Source organism: Schistocerca americana, chromosome 6, assembly GCF_021461395.2.
Source record: "Schistocerca americana isolate TAMUIC-IGC-003095 chromosome 6, iqSchAmer2.1, whole genome shotgun sequence".
Taxonomy (NCBI): Eukaryota; Metazoa; Arthropoda; class Insecta; order Orthoptera; family Acrididae; genus Schistocerca; species Schistocerca americana.
The window spans coordinates 42,633,593-42,655,012 of NC_060124.1; the positions used below are offsets into that span (position 1 = coordinate 42,633,593).

Sequence of the window (21,420 nt, forward strand, 5' to 3'; positions counted from 1 at the left end):
CTCATGATCCATTCCTTAAAAATATTTCTGAAAGCCATTCATCAAAAGTTGTATGAAAATATGTGTGAAGTTAGTTGGTTGGGAGCAGTTTGGGTTGTGATAGAAAAGAAGCAGTACAAGTTCTGTTGCAAAACTGAAATGATCAGGTTAAAAATCTCGGCCATCGATAGAGTACAACATCATAAACTTGGGAAATTCTCAAAAGAATGGACAAGGATCAGAAAGACAACAGCTATATAGTTAATTTACATCAGAATCAGAGACCACAGATTAAGTTTGATAACGAGGTCACTGACTTCATTAATATCTGTAGAGGAGTCTGAATAGGATGTGTTCTGTCATCCCAGTTATTCAGTTTGTATCCAGGGATTATCTTTGATAGTGATACAATGAAAGACATAAATATTAGTGCAGTCTTCATCAACAACATTAGGTATGCTGGCATATAATATTGACTGCTGATAATTAAGATGATTTTTTACAGCTTGTCAACATAATAGGAGATTACAGCAGTAGTCTAGGTCTGAATATCAGCACCAAAAATGTGCAGTTTATGATTGTCACGCAACAGCCAGACTCTTTTACAAATGCAGATCTGTGACTCCTTAATATGTGGAGTAGACAAGTTTGAGTACCTTGTAACACGGCACTGTGAAGAGTGGAGATAATTCACATAGAAAATGCTAGTAATGTTTCGATAAAATTCAAGAAATTTCTTGCAAGTACAGACCTAGACATAAACCTTAGTTTGATTTGTAAATTGCTATAGCTGGTCTGTACTTACGTACGGTTCTGGAGGATGGGCACCAAATATGCCAACAACAAAGAAGCTCAAGGCCTTTTAAATGCAAATTTGCTTTTTAGTGCTTGAAACACTGTGATCAATGATCAACAAGAATAACTAGCAAGAAAGTGTTGCAACAGTACACAAACCACAGTAAATGTTAACGATGTTTAAAAGAAGAAACCCTGTTTACCTAAGACATACATTATGGAATACCAAATTATGTACTTACATGGAGAAGGAGAGGTCAAGGATAATGGAAGAAACGGGTGATGAAGAATATCTTGGTTAGGTAACATAAAGCAGTGGACATGACTTTCAAGTACAGAAAGCCACTACATACTGCAGTTCATAGAGTAGAAAGTACAGAAAGCCACTGCATACTGCAGTTCATAGAATAGAAAGTACAGAAAGCCACTACATACTGCAGTTCATAGAATACAAATGCCTCGTGTGTTTGTCAGCATCCATTAATGAATGAGCAGGAAGAGAATCAAAGAAAGACTAACTGTTATAGATGATGTCTATAAGCCATATTACATAAATTTCACTGTGAATACATTTTTACCAACATCTGTTCCTCACATATGTAAACGATCTTTCATCTAGTATACAACAAACAGAATTAGTTCTTTTTTTTGCAAACGATGCTAGTATTTTAATCAGTCCAAGCATACACATAAAAACAGAAGAAATAGTAAACAGAGTTCTTAAAAGTATAATTGACTATTTTCTGTGAATGGTCTCACCCACAATTTTAAAAAGTCACAACATATTAAGTTCTGCACATCTACAGGTTCTTATCTTCCCCTCCCACAATTTGTTGATGCCTCTACTATTGTTGACAGTAAAGTCTCTCTTTCTCAAAAATATGAGAGGAGTAAGATTTACAATAACTTTTTTTTTCTAATTTTCTTGTAGTTGCTCCAATTCTTCATGTCGAATGGCTGGTTCTTGAATCTGAAAATTTTGACATTTTAGTTTCTCATGGTTCCAAATTGATGTTCTCTCACATTTCTCTCTCTCTCTCTCTCTCTCTCTCTCTCTCTCTCTCTCTCTCTCTCTCTCTCTCTCTCTCTAGAATTTTCATGTTAACAAAGCCGAAATTACATTGTTCTTCCAAAATACAAAAACACCTCCATTCACATCAGAGGCGTACCCACTACTACTTCACTCTGCGGTAATAACAATATTCCCAAGGGTTTACAATCTTTCGTGACAAATGAATTTGTAGTAGTTTATGTTATTATTTTGTAAATGAATCCAGAAATAAACATAATAAATACTATCAAATTGTGTAATTAATAATGGAAATTTTAAGCGTGCCAAATATTTCATAATTTCAAAATTTTCTAAAAAAAAAAAAAAAAAAAAAAAAAAAAAAAAATTAACTGTACATACAGAGCTAGTATATATCGATTGTTTCAACCTAAATAAAGTAATTTCTTTTTATAGATTTTAGTTTGAAATATAACACATTGTGCATAAAATCATATGGAATTGTGTAGAAAAACTGGTGAGATAATATTGACCTGTTCAAAATTCAAAAATTAGTAGTGGCATCGACTTCTTCTGTTGAGAAAAAGTAATGCTAGAGGAGGGTGTCCCTTTGCAATGTACTACATCAATGATAAGTGTAACACATGGTGAGGAAATAATAAATAGGGTGGAAACTTGGAAGTTCTTAGGTGTCCGTATTGATGAGAATTTAAATTGGAAAAATATGCGTTTTGGAACTCCTACAGAAACTTCATTCAGCTACATTTGTGCATAGAATCATTGAAAATGTTGGGGAGAGTTAGTTAACATATTTTGCATGTATTCACTCAATAGTGCCATATGGAATAATGTTCTGTGGTAACTTGTCTTTAAGAAAGTAAGTCTTCATTGCACAAAAATGTGTTGTAAGGATATGTGGTGTTCACCCCTGATCATCTTTTAGACACCTGTTTAAGGAGTAGGGCATTCTGACTATTGCTTCACAGTGCATTTATTCCCTCACGAAGTTCACTGTAAATAATGCATTACAGTTGAAAAGGAACAATGAGGTACATAATTACAGAGCCAGAAGGAAAAAATGACTTTCATTACTCCTCATTAAGCCTGTGTTTAGCACAAAAAGGGATGCACACTGCTGCAACAAAAATTTTTGATCACTTACCCAGTGATATAAAATGTCTGACAGAAAGCAAAGTAAAATTTGATAACAAAATGAGAAAGTTTCTCCTTGAGAGCTCCTGCTGTTCCACAAAAAAGTTTCTATTACTGCAATGTGTAAAAGATGGTGGGTAGGAATTAGTAACTCATGTCTGTATGCCTTAGAAATATTTCAGAAGTGTTGCGAATTCAACCATATTTACAAATTAATTTGTGATGTGAATGTAAAATGGCTCGTTCTACATAATTATGATATATTGTGCAAAATGATCCATGGATCATGTAACAGAACTAGCTAACTAAAGGGGTTAATACAGTAATACCACATGACAGCTGATACAGAATGAAACAATCATCAACAATATACCTAGCAGTCATGCAGATGTTCTTCACTTAGAGCAAGTAAATCACACCTTGCACTTTAAAGTCAACGGGATTAACAATTGCTGATTTTATTATCACAACTTCTTACATTATTCTCGTGAGTGAATTCTCACATTTCTGCTACTGAACACAGTGAATGAATGATTCCTATGGGTTATCTGCACAGAATATTTGCACAAATTATGGTTAATTTCTCAGTTGTGTTTATATATCATTATGCATTCAGATGGAACGAACTTCAGTAACTAGAAGTACCCAGGGAAAGCAAAAGACATCCCAGAAACAGGAAGAAAGTTGCCTCAGCAATGGTTGTTACCTTTATAAGGTTGCGAGTGTATAATATCAAATGCAAATTAGCTCTTGATCAATAATTTGGTTTAGAGTTGATCCATCATGCCTTTTAGGCATATTTAGTCCAACAAGAGTGCAAAGGAGTATAATCTTCAAAATTTAAGGAATCAGTTAAAACTCGAGTTTGATTACTGTGAGACTTATCAAAAATAAGTTTCCGATCTCTGTTTCTGATGGACTCAAAAATGCAGATAGCAGTGTGTTAGTTAAAGAAAGAGGAGGTACATTGAATTAAAAATAAAATAAAATAAGTTAGATACTACTTATCCAGTGGTCACCAGTTTTGCAGACCATGCTCTGCATTAACATTTGGTCTCTATTGCATTGTGTGTGTTGCTGTTGCCTCCCAGTTGGTTACATTTGTAGCTTCATCATCTTTCATTGCATTGTCTTCCCATCTGTTTCTTGCTTATTAAGGGGTCCTTTTATTGTAATATGGGCAGCGAAAGCTTATTTAGAAAGTCGAGTCTCTGTCATGCGGATTATGTGTACTGCACATTGGAGTCGTCTGCTCTTTTGATATTGTAAAATAAGATAGGTGCTCTAAAGAGTTCAGTCCATTTTTTATTTACAAAATGTAGGGTAATATTCTTTTTAGTGTAAAACTTGGAAAATGGAGTGTGTATGCCTTTTGGGGGGGGGGGGGGGGGATGTTGGCAATTACGTAATTCTGTATGCAGACTATTGGATTGACTGCTGCCCATCTATCCACCAGGACTTCAAAAGGATGAGGGGTGCTGGGTCCCTCACCCCAGCCACTTATTTCCTCCTGGAACACTGGTACTCCTTTTAACACCGGTTGGGTGAACATGATGCCATTCTGGAGGGACTGGAATAAGAAAAAATCCCTGTCACTACCCAAGTTTGAACCCAGAACCCCCAGGGCTGGAGACTGGTATTGTACCCACTAGGCTACGTTAAACAGGCTAAATTAGCTGGTCCTGGGAGAAGTTTGTCTCAACTAATTACAAAAGTTGAGAAACTTACAATCTAGCTTTAGAATTGTTGCAGATACGTCAGTCACATGGAATAACATTGATGAGACTGTTTTTCTTAGATACTATTTAGTGATGTATAAGGGCTGCTTATTTTCAACACTAACTGTTCTTGTAACTGGCTGGGTCTTCAGTTTGCAGTTCATGTTGACATTCGTAAAAAATACTATCAGCAGTATTTTTCCTCGTGAATTTATTTATTTACTTATTTATTTTATACCTGAAATTGTTGAAAACATAAAGGAACTGTGAATTCAAATTTACTTTCTAATGCTCATTTGCACATTCCGCCTGTAATTTATGCTACCTTGTATTTGAGCCATCATATTTTTCATTTGTTTGGTGAACATAAATTTGAATTTACTATTCACCGGCCGAAGTGGCCGAGCGGTTCCAGGCGCTACAGTCTGGAACCGCGTGACCGCTACGGTCGCAGGTTCGAATCCTGCCTCGGGCATGAATGTGTGTGATGTCCTTGGGTTAGTTAAGTTTAAGTAGTTCTAGGGGACTGATGACCTCAGAAGTTAAGTCCCATAGTGCTCAGAGCCATTTGAACCATTTTGAATTTACTATTCATTATGCAGTGTATGTGATCAGATGATCCCATTATTTTGCACCGTTGAATCCTGATAATTAACAGCTTAGGTAATGCTTTCACTTAATCTTGACTGTAGTGCAGAACAAATAATATTTCTCTGACGCAGAACGTGAATGTGAGGGGGAGCCACCACCAACCAGACAAGTTTCGCCCAAGAGCCGGGGTCCGCCACCCCTTGTTAGAGGAACTTCTCCCACATTGGGAACCACTTCGCAAGACAGCCGTAAGGTAAGTTAACATTATGCATTGCAATAATATTCACGGTTAGTCACCAGGAAGAACCAGAAGTATTTATTTGTGTGTGGAAGTATCACAACCATCAAATTTTAATTTTTTAATCATTTTTATAGCTTTTCCTTAGATTCTTTTAAACTGGAGCAGCCAAATAACTGGCTCGAAATCTGTGTTTTAATGACTATTTGCTCTGCCGTAAAAGAAAGAGCTACTTGCAGAATCCAGTCTAAGTAAAATTGAACTTTTTCTCATTTCCTATCTGGCTGCTTCAATGCAGGTCTCAAGTTTGTTACTTTTGATTGCTAGAGGTGTTACGAGGACTGCATACACAGTGCTCTTTATGTGATCTGCTAACATATCAGCTGTGCTGTGAGAAAGCCTTTTGATTTTCTTAGTTATATGCATGAAGTTATGATATTACAGCATAGCTCTAGAAAGGGCCCAAATCAAGCCAGCAATGATGTATGTACAATAACAGTTGTTGGTGGGAGTGCTTACTGTTCATAGCAACGGGTATAACTTCCTGATCTCAGTAATGACATTATATTTTTATGAGAAGGAGTTTCATGAAATGAAAATCCCTATTAATGCAAGCTGATGATTCATAACAGTTTTCAGTGTGTGGTTAATTATGTGGTATCATTTTGTGTTGGCAAGCAGTGTGACTCTCACATGTTTTTGATGAACCCAACAGTTCCAGGTCCAGCTGATTTATCTGTTGACAAATCATGACCAATCACAATATATGGGCATCTCACTGGAATGAATCATGTTGCTTACTAATAATTCTAACACTATTTTAATGTATGACAAAGTACATATAAAAAACAAGACCAACGTACTACAGTTGGTCGACACAGTACTTACCAGGCTTGTATGCTGCTCAGGTGGTGCCGTCGAGCATTTGTATCTGTTTTTCATCTCTAATCATTTATATTTTCTATACGTATGTCACATCAATGATTCATTGATCCTGTTGAAGTCTTCATGAATAAGCTCTTATTGATAATCCAATCAATTGATTCCAACAATGAAAGGTTTACAATTTATAGTTTTAACAATATTTTACCACAAATTAACAGTGAGAACGCGTGAATAGTTACAATCTGATATTCAAGACATTGCGGTTTACTTTTGAGCCATTTGTGAGGACAGAGGCTGTGAAAGCTATTTGAGCAACTTGGCTCCTCCCTGGAGTGCAGGTTTTACACAGATGACATGAAGTGAGTACTAGAAAACAAAAATAAGTAAGTTATCAATGGGCTGCATTTGTTTGGGAGCCTTTGAAAGCAGTAGGGCTGGGGGTGATTGCAACCGGTTTCATTTAAATATTACCTTCATTGTGAGAGAGCAGCTCGCTGAGGGACCATAATTTTTTTCTCTTATTTTATACAAACGTACTTTCATTCCCAGTCTTACCACCCTTATTGACATTTTCTGTGGTTTCCGTAAATCATTCTAGGCAGATGCCAGGATGGTCTCTCTTTCAACGACACAGCTGATTTCTTCTCTCTTCATTTTCAGATCTGATTACGTATTGTACAGTTATTGTCATCAGTTTCATGAATGTGAACAGAAAGACAAAAATGACTCCTCCTCTTGGCTAATATTTAGTTGTTTGAGGTATGTATCAAGGTGTATTGGGGTTCTGTGCTCAAAGAGATGAACAGAATACCATCAAGTGGTTGGATGATTCAGTTGGTCTGATAGAGCTGTACAATTTCCAGATATTGATAATGACACACTGTGCAAGAGCGTTTCACATACCACTTACGCCAAGAGTACAACATATGAAGTACAATATGCAAAACCCTCTGGTGCGGGCACATGTGCTTCTTGTAATCACACACTTAAAAAATTGTCTTCTGGAATTAGTCATGAATATATCTTAACTTAGAAGCTGAGCCCAGTAGATTACCTACTCATCCATTCTGGCAACTTCACTTCTTCTTCCTCTTCTTCTTCTTCTTCTCCTCCTTCTTCTTCTTCTTCTTCTTCACATATCATATTTTCCACCATCCATCAAGATATATCCTGGTTGATAGATCTTCAATATCTCAAATGTATTGATAAGTGTACCACTTAATTTGCATGTTGTTCTTGTGTGTCCATCCATCAGATCAATGAGAGAAAAAAAAGAGGCAACTACATAAAAACTGTTTCGTATAAATTTTCTTCGTAGTGGGCAACTTCACTTCTTCTTCTTCTTCTTCCTCTTACATCATGTATCCTATGTTTCACATATATCTGTAAATTCCTTGTCACATTTACACTTTCTTTCCCAATATCCTCTATTATTGTTATTATTATTATTATTTGTAATTCAGTTCTAAAAGTTCCATGCCATATTTCTCAACTTGCATCAGCTGATGGGCCAAAACATTATGATCACTTGTGGAATAGTGTGTTGGTCTACCTTTGAAATGCTGTTCTCCAATGAGTTCACAAGGCACATATTTTTGTCAAATCCTTGCAAGATTTCTGGGTATATGTGACACCATATGTCTATGCACAGGTCATTTCTGGATATATGTGGCACGCGATGTCTATGCACAGTTCATGCACTTCCTGTAAATTATGAGCAGGTGGTTTATGGTCGTGGAGTTGGCGCGTGATAGTGTCCCAGATGTGTTCAATCAAATTCAGATCTGGTGAATAAGGAGGCGAAGACATCAGCATGAGTTCACTGTCATACTTCCCCAACCACTGTACATGAGTCGGGCCATGGTGCACGGACAGTTGTTGTGGTGGAAGATTCCATCACCATCATGGAAGTTCTCAAACTTGAATGGCTGCAGCTGGTCTACAATAATGTTTGCTGCTGCCATGGTATCTTTAACTACTAACACTGGTGTCTTGGAATCTAAGATAGATGTTCCCCATAGCATACTACTACTCTCACCAGCCTGCAACAATGGTGCAGGGGAGGTTTCAAGCAGCCATTCACTTAGGTGAAGGTGTATCTGGTTATGACCGCGTGTAACACGAAACGTGGTCCTTCTGATCAGGTGATGCTTTTCCATTTATCCACTATCCAATCTCAATGATCCTGTTTCCACTGCAGTTACAGTTAGCATTGTCATTGGATGAACATGAGAACACTTAGAGGTCATCATCTGTGAAGCCACGTTTTCAGCAGTGTATACCAAATGATGTGCTCTGAAACACTTGTGCCTGTGCCAGGATTGTACTCTGCCTATCCTGCTTTACAGAGCTAATAGGCCATTGACTTCATGTTTTGTGATGAGGCATGGGTGTCCAACACGTTGTTGCATACTCGTGGTTTCACTATCGTTCAATCACTTTTCATAGACGCTTATGACAGTAGTGCACAAACATCTGATCAACTTCGATGTTTCTGAGATGCTTGTTCCCAGGCACTGGGATGTAACAGTATGCCCTTTGTCAGTCACTTACATAAGTGGATTTCCCCATTTGCAGCCCACGTCATTGCTAGAATGATTCTCCTTTGGTCTCTGGTCTGTTTACACACTTCCTTACTGCATTATGAGCCAACATCATCAAGCGGCAGCATTAATTCTTATGGTAGGTAGCGGTCAAAATTTTCTGTCTTATCATTTGTAAAAGAGAAACTATTATAAATATGAAGAAGATGGAGAGTGTGTATTCAGATATCAAAACATGAAGTAATACCATAACATGTTTCAGATAGAACTCCAACCATAAAAACTGAGTGATGTTGTGCAATGTTTAAGACACTGGACTTGTGTTCCAGAGGGTAGAGGGTAGAACTGAGGTTCAATTCTTCGTCAGCCATCCAGATTTAAGTTTTCTATGGTTTACTGGAATCGTCTTGAGACAAATACTTGAGATGTACACAAAAGATTTCCTAGCTCCTCCCGCTCTGTTTCTGATAACATATTAAACCATAAACTTCATTTCTGAACATCAAAAATTTAATCAGACACAGAATCAGGAAGATTGTTTCTTTGTCTGTGTGTCACTCGGAACCACACGAGCTAGAGTCAACTGAGGTAACACAGTATCAGCGAACTCAAAATCATCCACGAGGCTTAAAAATGTACAGTAATTCGTGTGACTGATAAAATCTGTAAGCACAAATATATTCTTACATCTGTTTGTATTTTGGATTCCACAATTTTCTTTGGTTTTGTGAATGCAAGAGAATGGTAGAATGATATGAAGTTGTATATAAATGTCTGAATGAAAATGTGTAAATAATGTCTTTGTTGAATGTTTTATCATTTTCAGTTTGTTAGTACTCACTTGATCCTGCTTGAGAGAAAAAGTGAGCTGTTCTTTAAATATCACTTGTGCTAACAGATGTGTTTTAGTGTGATTTTGTTCTGAATGATATTCTTCAACTGAATACAACTATTCACCCGTCAAGCAGGAACGCACATCTCACGAGCAACATGGATCATCTCGTGGTAGCTCCTCAAGACCAGGAGAGGAAGTCTTTGGTGGTCGAGGTACAGCTGCTGGGAGCAGTGCTGTCGCTCCACCTACTCCCGAGTCCTCAGCTGCTCCAATGTTGGCACGTAGTGGTTTCCAGCCTTATCGGCCAGAGGAGTCGCGAATTGGACATCCGCCCCCACCTCTGCCTCCTGCTGCATTTGCCTTGGATCCTACTGCTGCAACAGCATATGCTCAGTATCACCACGGCCTGTACCCCACACATTTGCAGCACCCCTATGGGTAAGGCATATAAAATTATTTATTGAAGTAAAACTTGTTTTGCATATGTGATTTTATGTGTAGTTATTGAGGATGTATATGCTCCGGGACAACTGGGAAATTTGGGAAAAAACCCAGGAATTTTTTCATCCAGGAGAAAACGGGAAAACCCAGAAATTTTTCATTGTTTTAGTCTTCAGTTAAATTTTTGTAATTTTGACTGCTAAAAACTGAAACAACAAAGTGTGTCAAAGGTTTTAGGACGAAGACTGTGAAATACTTCATAACAATAAACTGCTTCCGATGAGCATGAAATCACAACTGTTTACGTTAAGTTCATTTGAGCAGGTGCTCGCAGGCTCCCATGCGTGCACTGTTGAGTTGCGTATGGGCAGTACCTTTTCCTGCTTCCGGCTAAGTGAAGTGTGGCTGTTAGCTGTATCAGCAGTAGCAACAAGCAGCCAGATGCTATCAGGGAGAATTTTTCTGGCACACCCAAGCTGCCAGATTTGCACTTGCGCACAGCAGTCCGGTTTGTAGTGGGGAGGGGGTTAGTCTGCACATAAGCCACGTTTACGTTTAGTGATTTTGCTATTTCCTCTTCATTTACACTTCTCACATGAAAAATGAAAACAAAACGGATTTCTGTGGTTGGGAGCTTTCAAGCCAATTAAAATACATTCACAACATTATGGAAAGCGAACATATGTTATTAATTTCAGTTTTCTGATTTCATTTTCTTTGCACGTTTTTGGGGGTCAGTTGCCTTGCGCAACAATGAAGTTATTTTTCTTGGTTTGCTAAATAAATGTGGCTTTTATTAATCTTTTCCCCAGAGGCAGCCAATTTATTTGAATGAAGTGTTTCATTCCGCACTATTGGCTAGTTTCAACTGTTCACTGAATTTCAAGTGCACATTTTCATCATCTGGTATGTATGGCGTTATGCCATAATAAAGAAGCAAACATACAGCGTTGGTACTCCAAGAAAATTTTTATCCTGAAAACCACACTGAAAAGCTTAATACCATGTTGAGGCCTAGTTCATTGTTAATCTGGACATATGAATGTGCACTTTAAGCTGAATTATGCATTTTAGTATGGTTTACAAAATTCTTTTATGACATCGTGTAAATCTCTTAATGCTATATATGAACGAACATAAGGGCTTGCTACGTCATTGTAGCTACCCACACGCAGTAACACCTATTTTCTGGTGCTGTCTGGCAACTACTGAAACATGTCATGGGAAAATATTGCGGATGGCACTTTGAAAAAGCGTTAGTTTCAAAGTAAATCTCCTTTTACACAAGATGAATTATGTTACATTTGTAAATGTGCAATGAATTTCTTCAATCACAGAGCGTTTGACTCTTACCTAAAACTTACTTCATTGAGGACTAGCCACTTATAAGAATTTCAAGCCCAAAAGACCTGATATTAATGTCATTTTTGAAAATTTTATTGGCACTTTGTATGATGTATCTTAAAGTGTAACACACGCAAAAAAGACGAATATTATAAGTGAAAGCTCAGATTTTCTTGCAGCTTATTAATCTTAAAGACCAATGTTATATGTGAAAGTTTAACTTTTCTTGTAGCTACATGTGTACATTAATTTAAGCCATTAACTTCTGTGTGTTCACACTACTTAACAGTGATGTTGCTATTGGCTATGTATGTAGCGTGTCCTATGCTCCGAATATCTGCTGTCATTGGCTGGTGAGAACACGTGACATGAGCTATGACTGGCTTACATAAGTGCATCTCAGTCTCGATTTCAGTGCTTCATAAAGTAATGTGATGTTTCAGATCTATACTTTCATAATACGAATAAAAAATAAGCAGCATACCTCTAGTAGTATGCAAATATTACTATATCATCTCAGATCTTTCCTTAATTAATTCCCCCCCGAGTTTTTGTTCTCTGAAGTTTCACGCTGGTATATAAAACCTTTACCATTCAGAGGATTGATATTTTTATAGCTCCAAGTCACTTATCATAGAAAAAGTGTATTTTTCACCTTTGAAGAAGGGTATTTTGACGTGGGAAGAAGCACGTTTTTAACCGGGAAATCCGGGAATTCTTTTTTCTTGTCTGCATATACACCCTGTTATTGACTGTGCCATAGATGAGTGATGAGAAATGTACAGAATCTCATGGGGAGTAAGATACATTTACGTAAAAGAAATTGGTGGGTAAGTTGCATATAGAATTGGAAATAAGAGTTCGTTTCTTTCTTTATTCCATAACTTAAAATGTCCAACATTATGTGTGAAAACTCCAGGTTTGAATGTCGACAATATATGTGAAAACTCCAGGTTTGAATGTCGACAATATATGTGAAAACTCCAGATTGGAATGTCGACAATATGTGTGAAAACTCCAGATTGGAATGTCAACAATATTAGGAAAAGGATAGATTGCTACCCACTGTAAAGATGACACATTGAGTTTCAGGCAGGCACAATGAAAAGACTGTTACACATTTAGCTTTCGGTCCAAGCCTTCTTCAGAAAAGGCCCCCCCCCCCCCCCCCCCCCCCCCCCACACACACACACACACACACACACACACACACACACACACACACACACACTGGCATTAATACAGGTTTTTGGAGCTTTTAGAGCTGTTGCAATAGCATTTGTACATTACAGTAAAAACATTGAGAAGGATACTTTTATGCATTACACAACCTTTGATTAATTTCTCTGTCAGTTTTTCCAAGTACTGATTCCGAATCTATTAGCTATTCTTTGGTAATGTTACTGATGGTACTTATTATGATGACACAGGATATGATGTAATAGACTTTAAATACATATTTATTTTTCATTATGTTCCAGCCTGGAAGGACAGCTATGCTTGGAGCGTTGTGGAATGTTACGTTCACCATTATTTCCACCTCTACCCCCTACAACCTACCTTTATGGGCTGCCACGGTATTCTCCTGATATGCTTCCAACACCCTTCGGAGTTATATCACCAGGCATGCATGAGCGGTGAGATATGTTACTGCTAATGGTTTTTAACTTAGAACTGTTATTAAGTTCCACTTACAGAGTTTTAGCTATGGAAGGCAGCTGTTTTAAGTAAGTTTTTTAGTATGTATTCAGTGAGGAAACTACTCAAGACTTCGTGGGGTGTTTTTTTTTTTTTTTTTTTTTTTTTTTTTTTTTTTTTTTTTTTTTTTTTTTTTTTTTTTTTTTTTTTTTTGGGGGGGGGCGGGGGGGGTGTTGAGTTATATCAAATATTTTGTGGTGGATCTTTGAAAATTTTCTTTTATTTGTATTGTTGCTGGTTGACCTACCTTATGTAATTTTGGTATAAGGTTGCCCCCTCTGCCAAACTGATGTTTTTTTAAACAAATTATCATTGGCTTCTTTAAAAAAGGAGCATTTGAAAATCAATTACTAAAATATGAACACAGCTTTTTCCATTTTCCTGTTCAGGACACACTAGTAATGTTACGGGGTTGTGAAATTTTCATATCTGCTGCTGTTGCAGGCTTGAAAGGTATTGCATCCTGGTTTTTGTCATAGCTTTTTTTTTTTTTTTATATGATTTATTAAAAGTGTGACTGTCATTTTAGCAATACTCTGCAGATGTATTAAGTAGTTTGATAGAATTCAAAGCAAGGGTGTGTGATATAAAAGCTGGAACTCGTGTAGGTTTTTTTTTCCTTTTATTTTCTTTTATATTTCTGTAATATATATTTTATAATGGACGAAACAAAGCCTGAGAAGAAATATTATGGGCTATATGGTTTCTTTTATATATCAAATTTGCAAATGTATGTTACACTTGTCATTTTTTGAATGTTTAAGTTCCTGATGTTTAACATTTTAGCTTTTTGTTTTTCCAAAGATTGTTTCGAACAATTTTTGCAGACTGAAACTGGAGGAAGAACACAGGCGAATTCGTGAAGAAGAGAAGGAACGTGAAAGGGAACAACAAGAGAGGGAAAGGGATAAAGAGAGAAGAGAGAAGGCAAAGAGAAGCCCAAGAGCCTCACCCTCACACCATCAGGAGTCTCCAGGTGAGGGAAGTCGGGACAGAGGACTTGTTTCATTGTAATTGTTTTGAAAAACCAGGTGTATCTCCATTTCAAAACTGTGATTGGTATGTAAATTTTAAAGGACAAACTTCAGTGAAACCCATGTTTTACAGTATTCAAGTGATTTAAAAAAATGTAAAATTTGGGATAGCATGAAATGTGGGAAATTACTTTTTAAATAGTGCAAGTTTCTCAAGGAGCTGACCTCTTCCTTAATTCCTTACTACTACTACTACTACTACTCCTACTACTACTACTACTACTACTACTACTACTCTTACCTCTACTTCCTGACACTTTAGCACAACAAATCACACTGAAAAGGACATATTTTGGAGGGAGGCAGATAGTACCAAACTGAGCAGCCAACATGTTGGTTTAAGTGTTTGTGATGGTGAGGTGTCTTATTTGGTAGTTGTCATATTTATGCTTGCGTTCTATGAAAATATTCAGTTTAAGTGTTAGAAAACATGTAATTTTTTGTGAAATTTGTCCTGCTAAAGTGTTGGGAAAAGTAACATCAGTGGCTGAAAATAGCATCCTGAACTTACCTAGCCATTTTAGAATTTGTAATGAAAAGTGTGTAAAATACTGCAAATTGCTTTACATATGACATGCAAACACAGATATTGGTCTATGCTACAGTTCAGTATGTCACTATAGCCTTATTTCACGTCCACATTTATTTTCTTCATCAACTCTCAAGCATTTGTCATTTTCAAACCTAAACCAGACATCAGGCTACAGTATAGATCAAACTCTCACCACAACCAAGACATTGGGGGGGGGGGGGGGGGGGGGGGGGTGTATTACCATATCGTGCTGTAGTTTTTAAAGAACGATCTTTAGTAAAGACTAATAAGCCATTTTATTTATTATACTGACATTTAACGTGGATGGCCTTACATAATGAACAATAGGTACTGTAGTCCTACTTTTTAGCAAAAAATCTAAATCGTGCATTGCTTTGTTTTCTGAATTTCATTCAATAAGGTTTTCCAGTTGATAAACACAATGTAAAGCTTTGACATCAACATTTGCAGCACTAATATAATTTTTTTACTCTCTTCACTGCTGCATTTACATCTGCAATAGCAGGAACCCCACTATTATTATTTCCATGAGTTGCTTCACTGTCATCTTTTATTTTTTTTATTATATGAAAGCCAGTCTATCTTCAACAGATACACTTTCAGCATTGACAACAGAGACCTGAACTCGGAACCTTTGCCTTTCACAAGCAAGTGCTCTATCGACTGATCTACCCAAGCACAACTCACAACCTGTCCTCACAGCTTCAATCCTGCCAGTACCATATTATTACTCAAGACCTGGTATGTCAGATCAGTTCCATTCATCTGCCTGAAGGTACCTCACTTTCCAAAAGTAGATGGGGATGGTGGACTCACTCAGTCTCAGTTCTTGCTTTGGCAGTATATCGCAAAGCATCTAAAATTAGCACTTCATAGGAGCATCCATCAAACTATTTATGTACAATGGCTTTCGTGTAATCGGCTTTGAAGGCATTTTTGCCCAAATCCAAAGGCTGCAATTTGTTTGTGCAGTTTGGTGACAGGAACTCTAAATGTATATTGCTTAAATGTATATTTTTTGGATGTGCAGGTTAACAATCCATATACAGGATAATTTTCCTTTTACAGGTTCCCATTCTTGCGTCAAGGCATGCGGTTGCTTCTCAAATTATTCAGATTCATCCATGCTTTGTTTTTGACACTGTATTTCATGGACATTGTTTTTACATTTTTGTAGCACCTTTTTTTCCAGTCACAAACTATTTAATTTTTCAGTGCCATCAGTGTTAGTGCCTTGCTGTAGGGCAAACTTTACTGTGTTTCTTCCTTGGGGCAATTATTGGCCTCAAAAGTAAACGTCTGTTTTGGAAGGGCACTGAAAGAGTGACCAGTTTCATCTATGTTGAAGATGTCCTTAGGTCTATACTGCTTTACAAGTTCTTTTACCATTCACTAAAAGTTTTTGTGTTCCAATTGTTTCCTTCACTGCATGCAGCTTTGTACAGCAGATTGTACCACTTATTGGACCTTCCTATCCACCCCTGTGATGCAGAGAAGTCTTCAGTTCCAAGCATATTGACCACTGCTATAGCATTTCTGCACATCACCATGCTGTTGTTTGTGATTTTTTTCTGGCTCTGCATATTTAGAATAAGTGGGATATTTAATGTTATTTGAACTTGACCCACTGTTACTTACAAGTGCTATCTGAAACAGTCTTTCTTTTGGTTATGGTGTTTAGCATAGACATTGATATCCCTAAACTTTGTGTTAACGCTGTGAATGCTCTGCAGCATGCATCAATTCTTTTAAGACATTCCACTTTCTGTTCCATTGAAAAAGTTTTCCTATTTATTGTTGTAATATTTCATATATTAAATCTGTGAAAGAGAACACTAAACATCTACTTAGAGAAACAGTTAACAACACAATTCGTCAATCAGTACACAAAGCTACAAACAACACTGCACGATGCACAAATGAACTTCTGACACAATGGTTCACAGAAGTATCTTTGTCAGTTGAAATCTACTGGTCCCAGTATACTAGCAGGTGACAGTGTGTTCAGTGTGTATGTGAACCACAAACAAAACTATATTATTAACTACAAATACTGAAAGTTGATGTCCTCTGCATATGATTTTAATCACATGGCTAAGTTAACACTGGAACAACATGGCCACAATAATGCTGCTTTTTGCATAGGACACAGTAATTGAAAGCTAAGGTTGGCAGAGGAAATAGAGAAGATCCTAAGCAGAGCACAAGTTTCGTTACAGGTTGATACATAAGTGTCATGGTGAGGCTCACCCAACTCCAGTGGCACACATTGCAGGAGAGGTGTTCTGCATCTCAGTATGGTGTACCATTAAAGTACCAAGAGTGTATATTCCTAGAAGAGTCAACCAACATACAGGGTCTATCAAAAAGAATCATCAGATTTAAAAAATAATCATAACTATTATGTTATTTAAGATGTGTTTGTGAACAATGTACTGTAGGAAAGAGAAAACTCTCAAGTTTTTCATGGTTCATGCTAGGTAGCAGCAGTGTGCCCCCACTTCAGTTCTAATGAAACTGATGTCAGGACAACAGAAAACTTTGTGTTCTACATTTTGCGCAGTGAGGGTCGGTAATAACTGTTCAGTGTGATTTTTGTACTAGGTATTGTGTGGATCCTCCTACAGCACAGAGCATTAGACGATGGCGTGAACAGTTCCGAGAAACAGTTTGTTTGTGTAAAGGCAAATCGCCGGGCCGTCCATGAGTGTCTGACACAGATGTCTAACGCATCCACCGTAGTTTCAAAAGAAATCATGCAGAAATCCATTTACCATGTGGCTCGACAGTTCAACATGCCCCCAGTGTTCATCTGGCATGTGTTGTGTTGACTTTTACACATGAAACCGTACAAAATTCAGCTGCTGCAAGCTCTTCCTGAAGGTGACAAACAACAACGTGTGGAGTTCTGTAATTTTGTTCTTGGCAAGATGGAGGATGACGGTTTTCTTCACGCTTAGTGTTTAGTGATGAGGCAACATTCCATTTAAATGGACAGGTGAACAGTCATAATGTGAGAATATGGGGTATGGAACAACCACATGAAATTCTACAACATGAGAGGAACTCACCAAAATTTAATGTGTTTAGTGCAGTTTTACAGGAAAAGGTATATGGTCCAGTTTCCTTTTCTGAGAACACTGTTACAGGAAGCACATACCTTGATAAGCTTGGAAACTTTCTTTTCCCACAGTTGGAGACTGAGTCGAACAACTTCATTTACCAACAGAATGGGGCACTGCCACACTGGCTACTGAAAGTGTGGGAATTTTGAAATCTGAGGATTACTGAACGATGGATCACTTGTACTGGAGCAGATGATTCAGCTTTACATTACTGGCCTCCAAGGTCAACAGACCTGATTGTATGTAACTATTTCTTGTGGAGATTTATGAAAGACTGTTTATGTGCCTCTGTTACCAACAACAATAAATGAACTGAGACAGCGCACAGCAGCAGCTGTGGAAGCTGTAACTCAAGACATGCTGGCTGCAGTATTGGAACAATTTGAATACTTCATTGACACATGCTGTGCATCTCAATGGGGGAATATTGAACACCTACGAAGGGATATGAAAAAAAGCTTTTTGAGTTTCCCATTCTATCAAAAAACAAAATTCATTGTATATGTTAATTAGTTTCAGAACATAGATGTGCCAAATCGGATGATTCTTTTTGATACACCCTGTACTGCATCCTCCCAAGTATATCTCATGAGATTGCTCTGAAGATGAAATTAATGAAATTAGAGCATACACAGTGGCTTAAATCAGTCTTCCCGCAAACTATACATGAATGGAACAGCAAAAGAGGAAAGTGACACTGTTACACAAAGCACCCTTTACTACACACTGTAAGGTTGCTTGCAGAGTATAGGTATTATCAAGAAACAAGTGAACATTCACCTGAAGTCATTTCTTCTTCCGACTTCTATTGAAAGAATTATCACCTTCAGCCACCAAACTAAGAGAGCTTGGCATCGGCAGGAAACGAAGCACTAGCACCATGAATTGTTCAGATTTTTACTGGTTCAGACCTTCTGACTAGGGTGCCCATGGCTCAAGAAAGTTGACCACATAACGCTTGCAAACATTATTTGAAGATCACTGCTATGTCAGAATCATTTTTTTGTCAATTACATCAGTGTTCTCTCCACGAACATTGTTTCATAAAGTGTAAATTGCAAGAAAGTTATAAACATGTTATTCAAAACCCTGTGTGAATTAACATTATGAAAACAGAAAATTTGACAGGAGCAATAAAAATGTAATTATACATTACATTCACTGAATTACTGGTTCAGGTCCCCCCCCCCCAAGAATCCTCAACTGCTCACATTGAAATAACTTTCAGTGATTATCTGATTTGGATGTACTCTGAAATGTCTGTTTCTTTGATTATATTGAATTGAAATCCACGGTTTGTTCACCTTCATTTCTTTGACCAAATGAAGTGGTGTAGTTTTTCTGTCATTGCCAATCATTGTACATTCTGAGCCTGTGCTCCATTTGTAATGAGCTCATCATCAACCAGGCATGAATTCTAATCATGCATCTGTGTTCCTTCATCATTGTTTGAGCTTAAGTCTAGCAAGAAAATTGGTCTGAAACCTTGTTCCTCTTGCATCATACTTCATTATTGTAATTGCTGTAATGGTGTCCATCAGTGAGAAGTTGAATGTTAAATTCTTTTCTTTTTTGTGTGAAAAATTGTTGCTGCCATGCTCAGTGAAAATGGAAATAGTAGGATGCCATAATTGCTTAAGAGTTTCCATCAGTCATTACAGACGCTCCCATGTGGTTGTTGAACTTGTCACGGAACCCACAAATCAATGTAAATAGCTTTGTCCTCCAACTTTATGAAGCAAACTAGAGCAGTAGTAAAGCAATTATCAAAGTTCAGGATTAGTTCAAGCTTTGTTGATGCAAGTTTTCTGTTTCTGTTAACCTTTTCCAGAGGATACCATCGTATTCCGTATACATTTGCTTAACTGAGTAGTCCCCTTTGGATCAGAGATGAATTTCCCACCAAAACTGAAGATACATTTGTCACCTTACTGTCAGAGAACGCTCGTCCATGCAGATCAAAAATAGAAGAGGTTAATATGATACTAGCAAACTTAGGAGCATCTGTGGTTAGGCCCCATAATTATTATCTCTTATTTGAAGGTTATAATGCTCCGAGACCATTAGGAACAGAAAGTTGTTTGAAACCAAAAGTGAATAGCAATGAAATCCTAAATTCAGATTAATATTTTTATGATAAGGATGGGTTAGTTGCCATTGGTGGTGGTGTATTTATTTCAGTAAAGAATGCAATAATATCTAATGAGAGTAACATGGATTCAGAGTATGAATTAATCTTGGTGAAGTTACGCATCAAAGGTGGGTCAAAAATAGTTCTTAGACACTTTCATAGACCACCTGTGATGGAGACTATAAAGGTTGAACACTTTAGAGAGAACCTTTAGAATTTTGTGAATGTTTCCCGGTCAGACTGTTCAACTCTCCCAGGTATAGTAGATTTGGAGAGTCATGCTGTCAAAACTGATGCCAGAGACAGAGATTTGTGCACCTTTATTCTGAATATGTTGTCCAAAAATTACTTTGAGCAGATAAGATAGAGAATCAACTTGTGAAGGTTATGTCTTATATCTCCTAGCAACAAACAGACCTAAACTTCTCAAATTATTTGATGTTGTGGAGGGTATCAGTGATCATAAGGCTGTGACAGCATCTATGACTACAGGTATTACAAGGAATGTTAAGAAAGATGGGAAAATATTTCTACTTTGAAAAAGTGACAGGATATAAATTACAAAGTATCTGAGTAGATAACATCAAATATTCAATACTGAAGATGATGAAGTGGGGCAAAAATGAAAAAAAAATCTCATTCACTATGCCTTAGACTAGTTGTTTGATAGCCATATTAGAAAACTGCTATGAAAACTAAGAGGTTCAAGAGAGTGATGAAGTAAGTGAATGTTAGTATGAGGAGAGCAATGGGGGAAGTGTTCAGTGACTCAGATTTTGTCAACCGATCTGACTAAAAACGCCAAACAAAAATGAGTACGTAGTTTGAAGTCATCTGTCCTCTCACTCACCAGCCATAACAGTACTGAAACAGAAAATGACACAGAAAAGGCCAAAATATGGAATTCGGTCTTCCGGAACTGTTTAACTGTGGAAGAGTGTAATATAGTGCTTTCTTTCAATTACTGTATGAACATCGAAATGGCAGAAATTGAGATGGTTGATCATGGAATAGAAAAGACAGTACAATTACTTAGTAATGGAAAGGCAAAGAACTTGCTCCCTTCTAGCACCAGTTCATTGTATTTCGCTGGAGTGATGAAGTGTACCTAATGACAGGAAAAAGTGCAGGTTGTTCCTGTTCTCAAGGAGGGTTATAGGACAGATGCGTGCGACTGTTTTACGAGTGTACCATGAATATCAGGAATCTGGTAAACATCAAATCTGATGTTGCTGTGGCCGGAAAAACATCCTGCAAGAACAGGACCAACGATGACTGAACAGAATCGTCTAGCATGACAGAAGTGCAACCCTTCTGCAAATTTTTTGCAGATTTCAGTGCAGGGCGAT

The 21,420-nt window shown here is 37.4% G+C and overlaps 1 protein-coding gene across 1 annotated transcript in view; it reads left to right on the forward strand.

Annotated features, from left to right (window-relative positions):
- The window catches only part of LOC124619947 (genetic suppressor element 1-like), a 345,443-nt gene that overhangs the window by 256,352 nt on the left and 67,671 nt on the right, over positions 1–21,420 (forward strand). The window contains exons 3-6 of the mRNA XM_047146610.1: positions 5,376–5,497; positions 9,879–10,183; positions 13,012–13,167; positions 14,056–14,204. Coding sequence (XP_047002566.1) covers positions 5,376–5,497; positions 9,879–10,183; positions 13,012–13,167; positions 14,056–14,204 — 732 coding nt within the window. The remainder of the gene's footprint in view (positions 1–5,375; positions 5,498–9,878; positions 10,184–13,011; positions 13,168–14,055; positions 14,205–21,420) is intronic.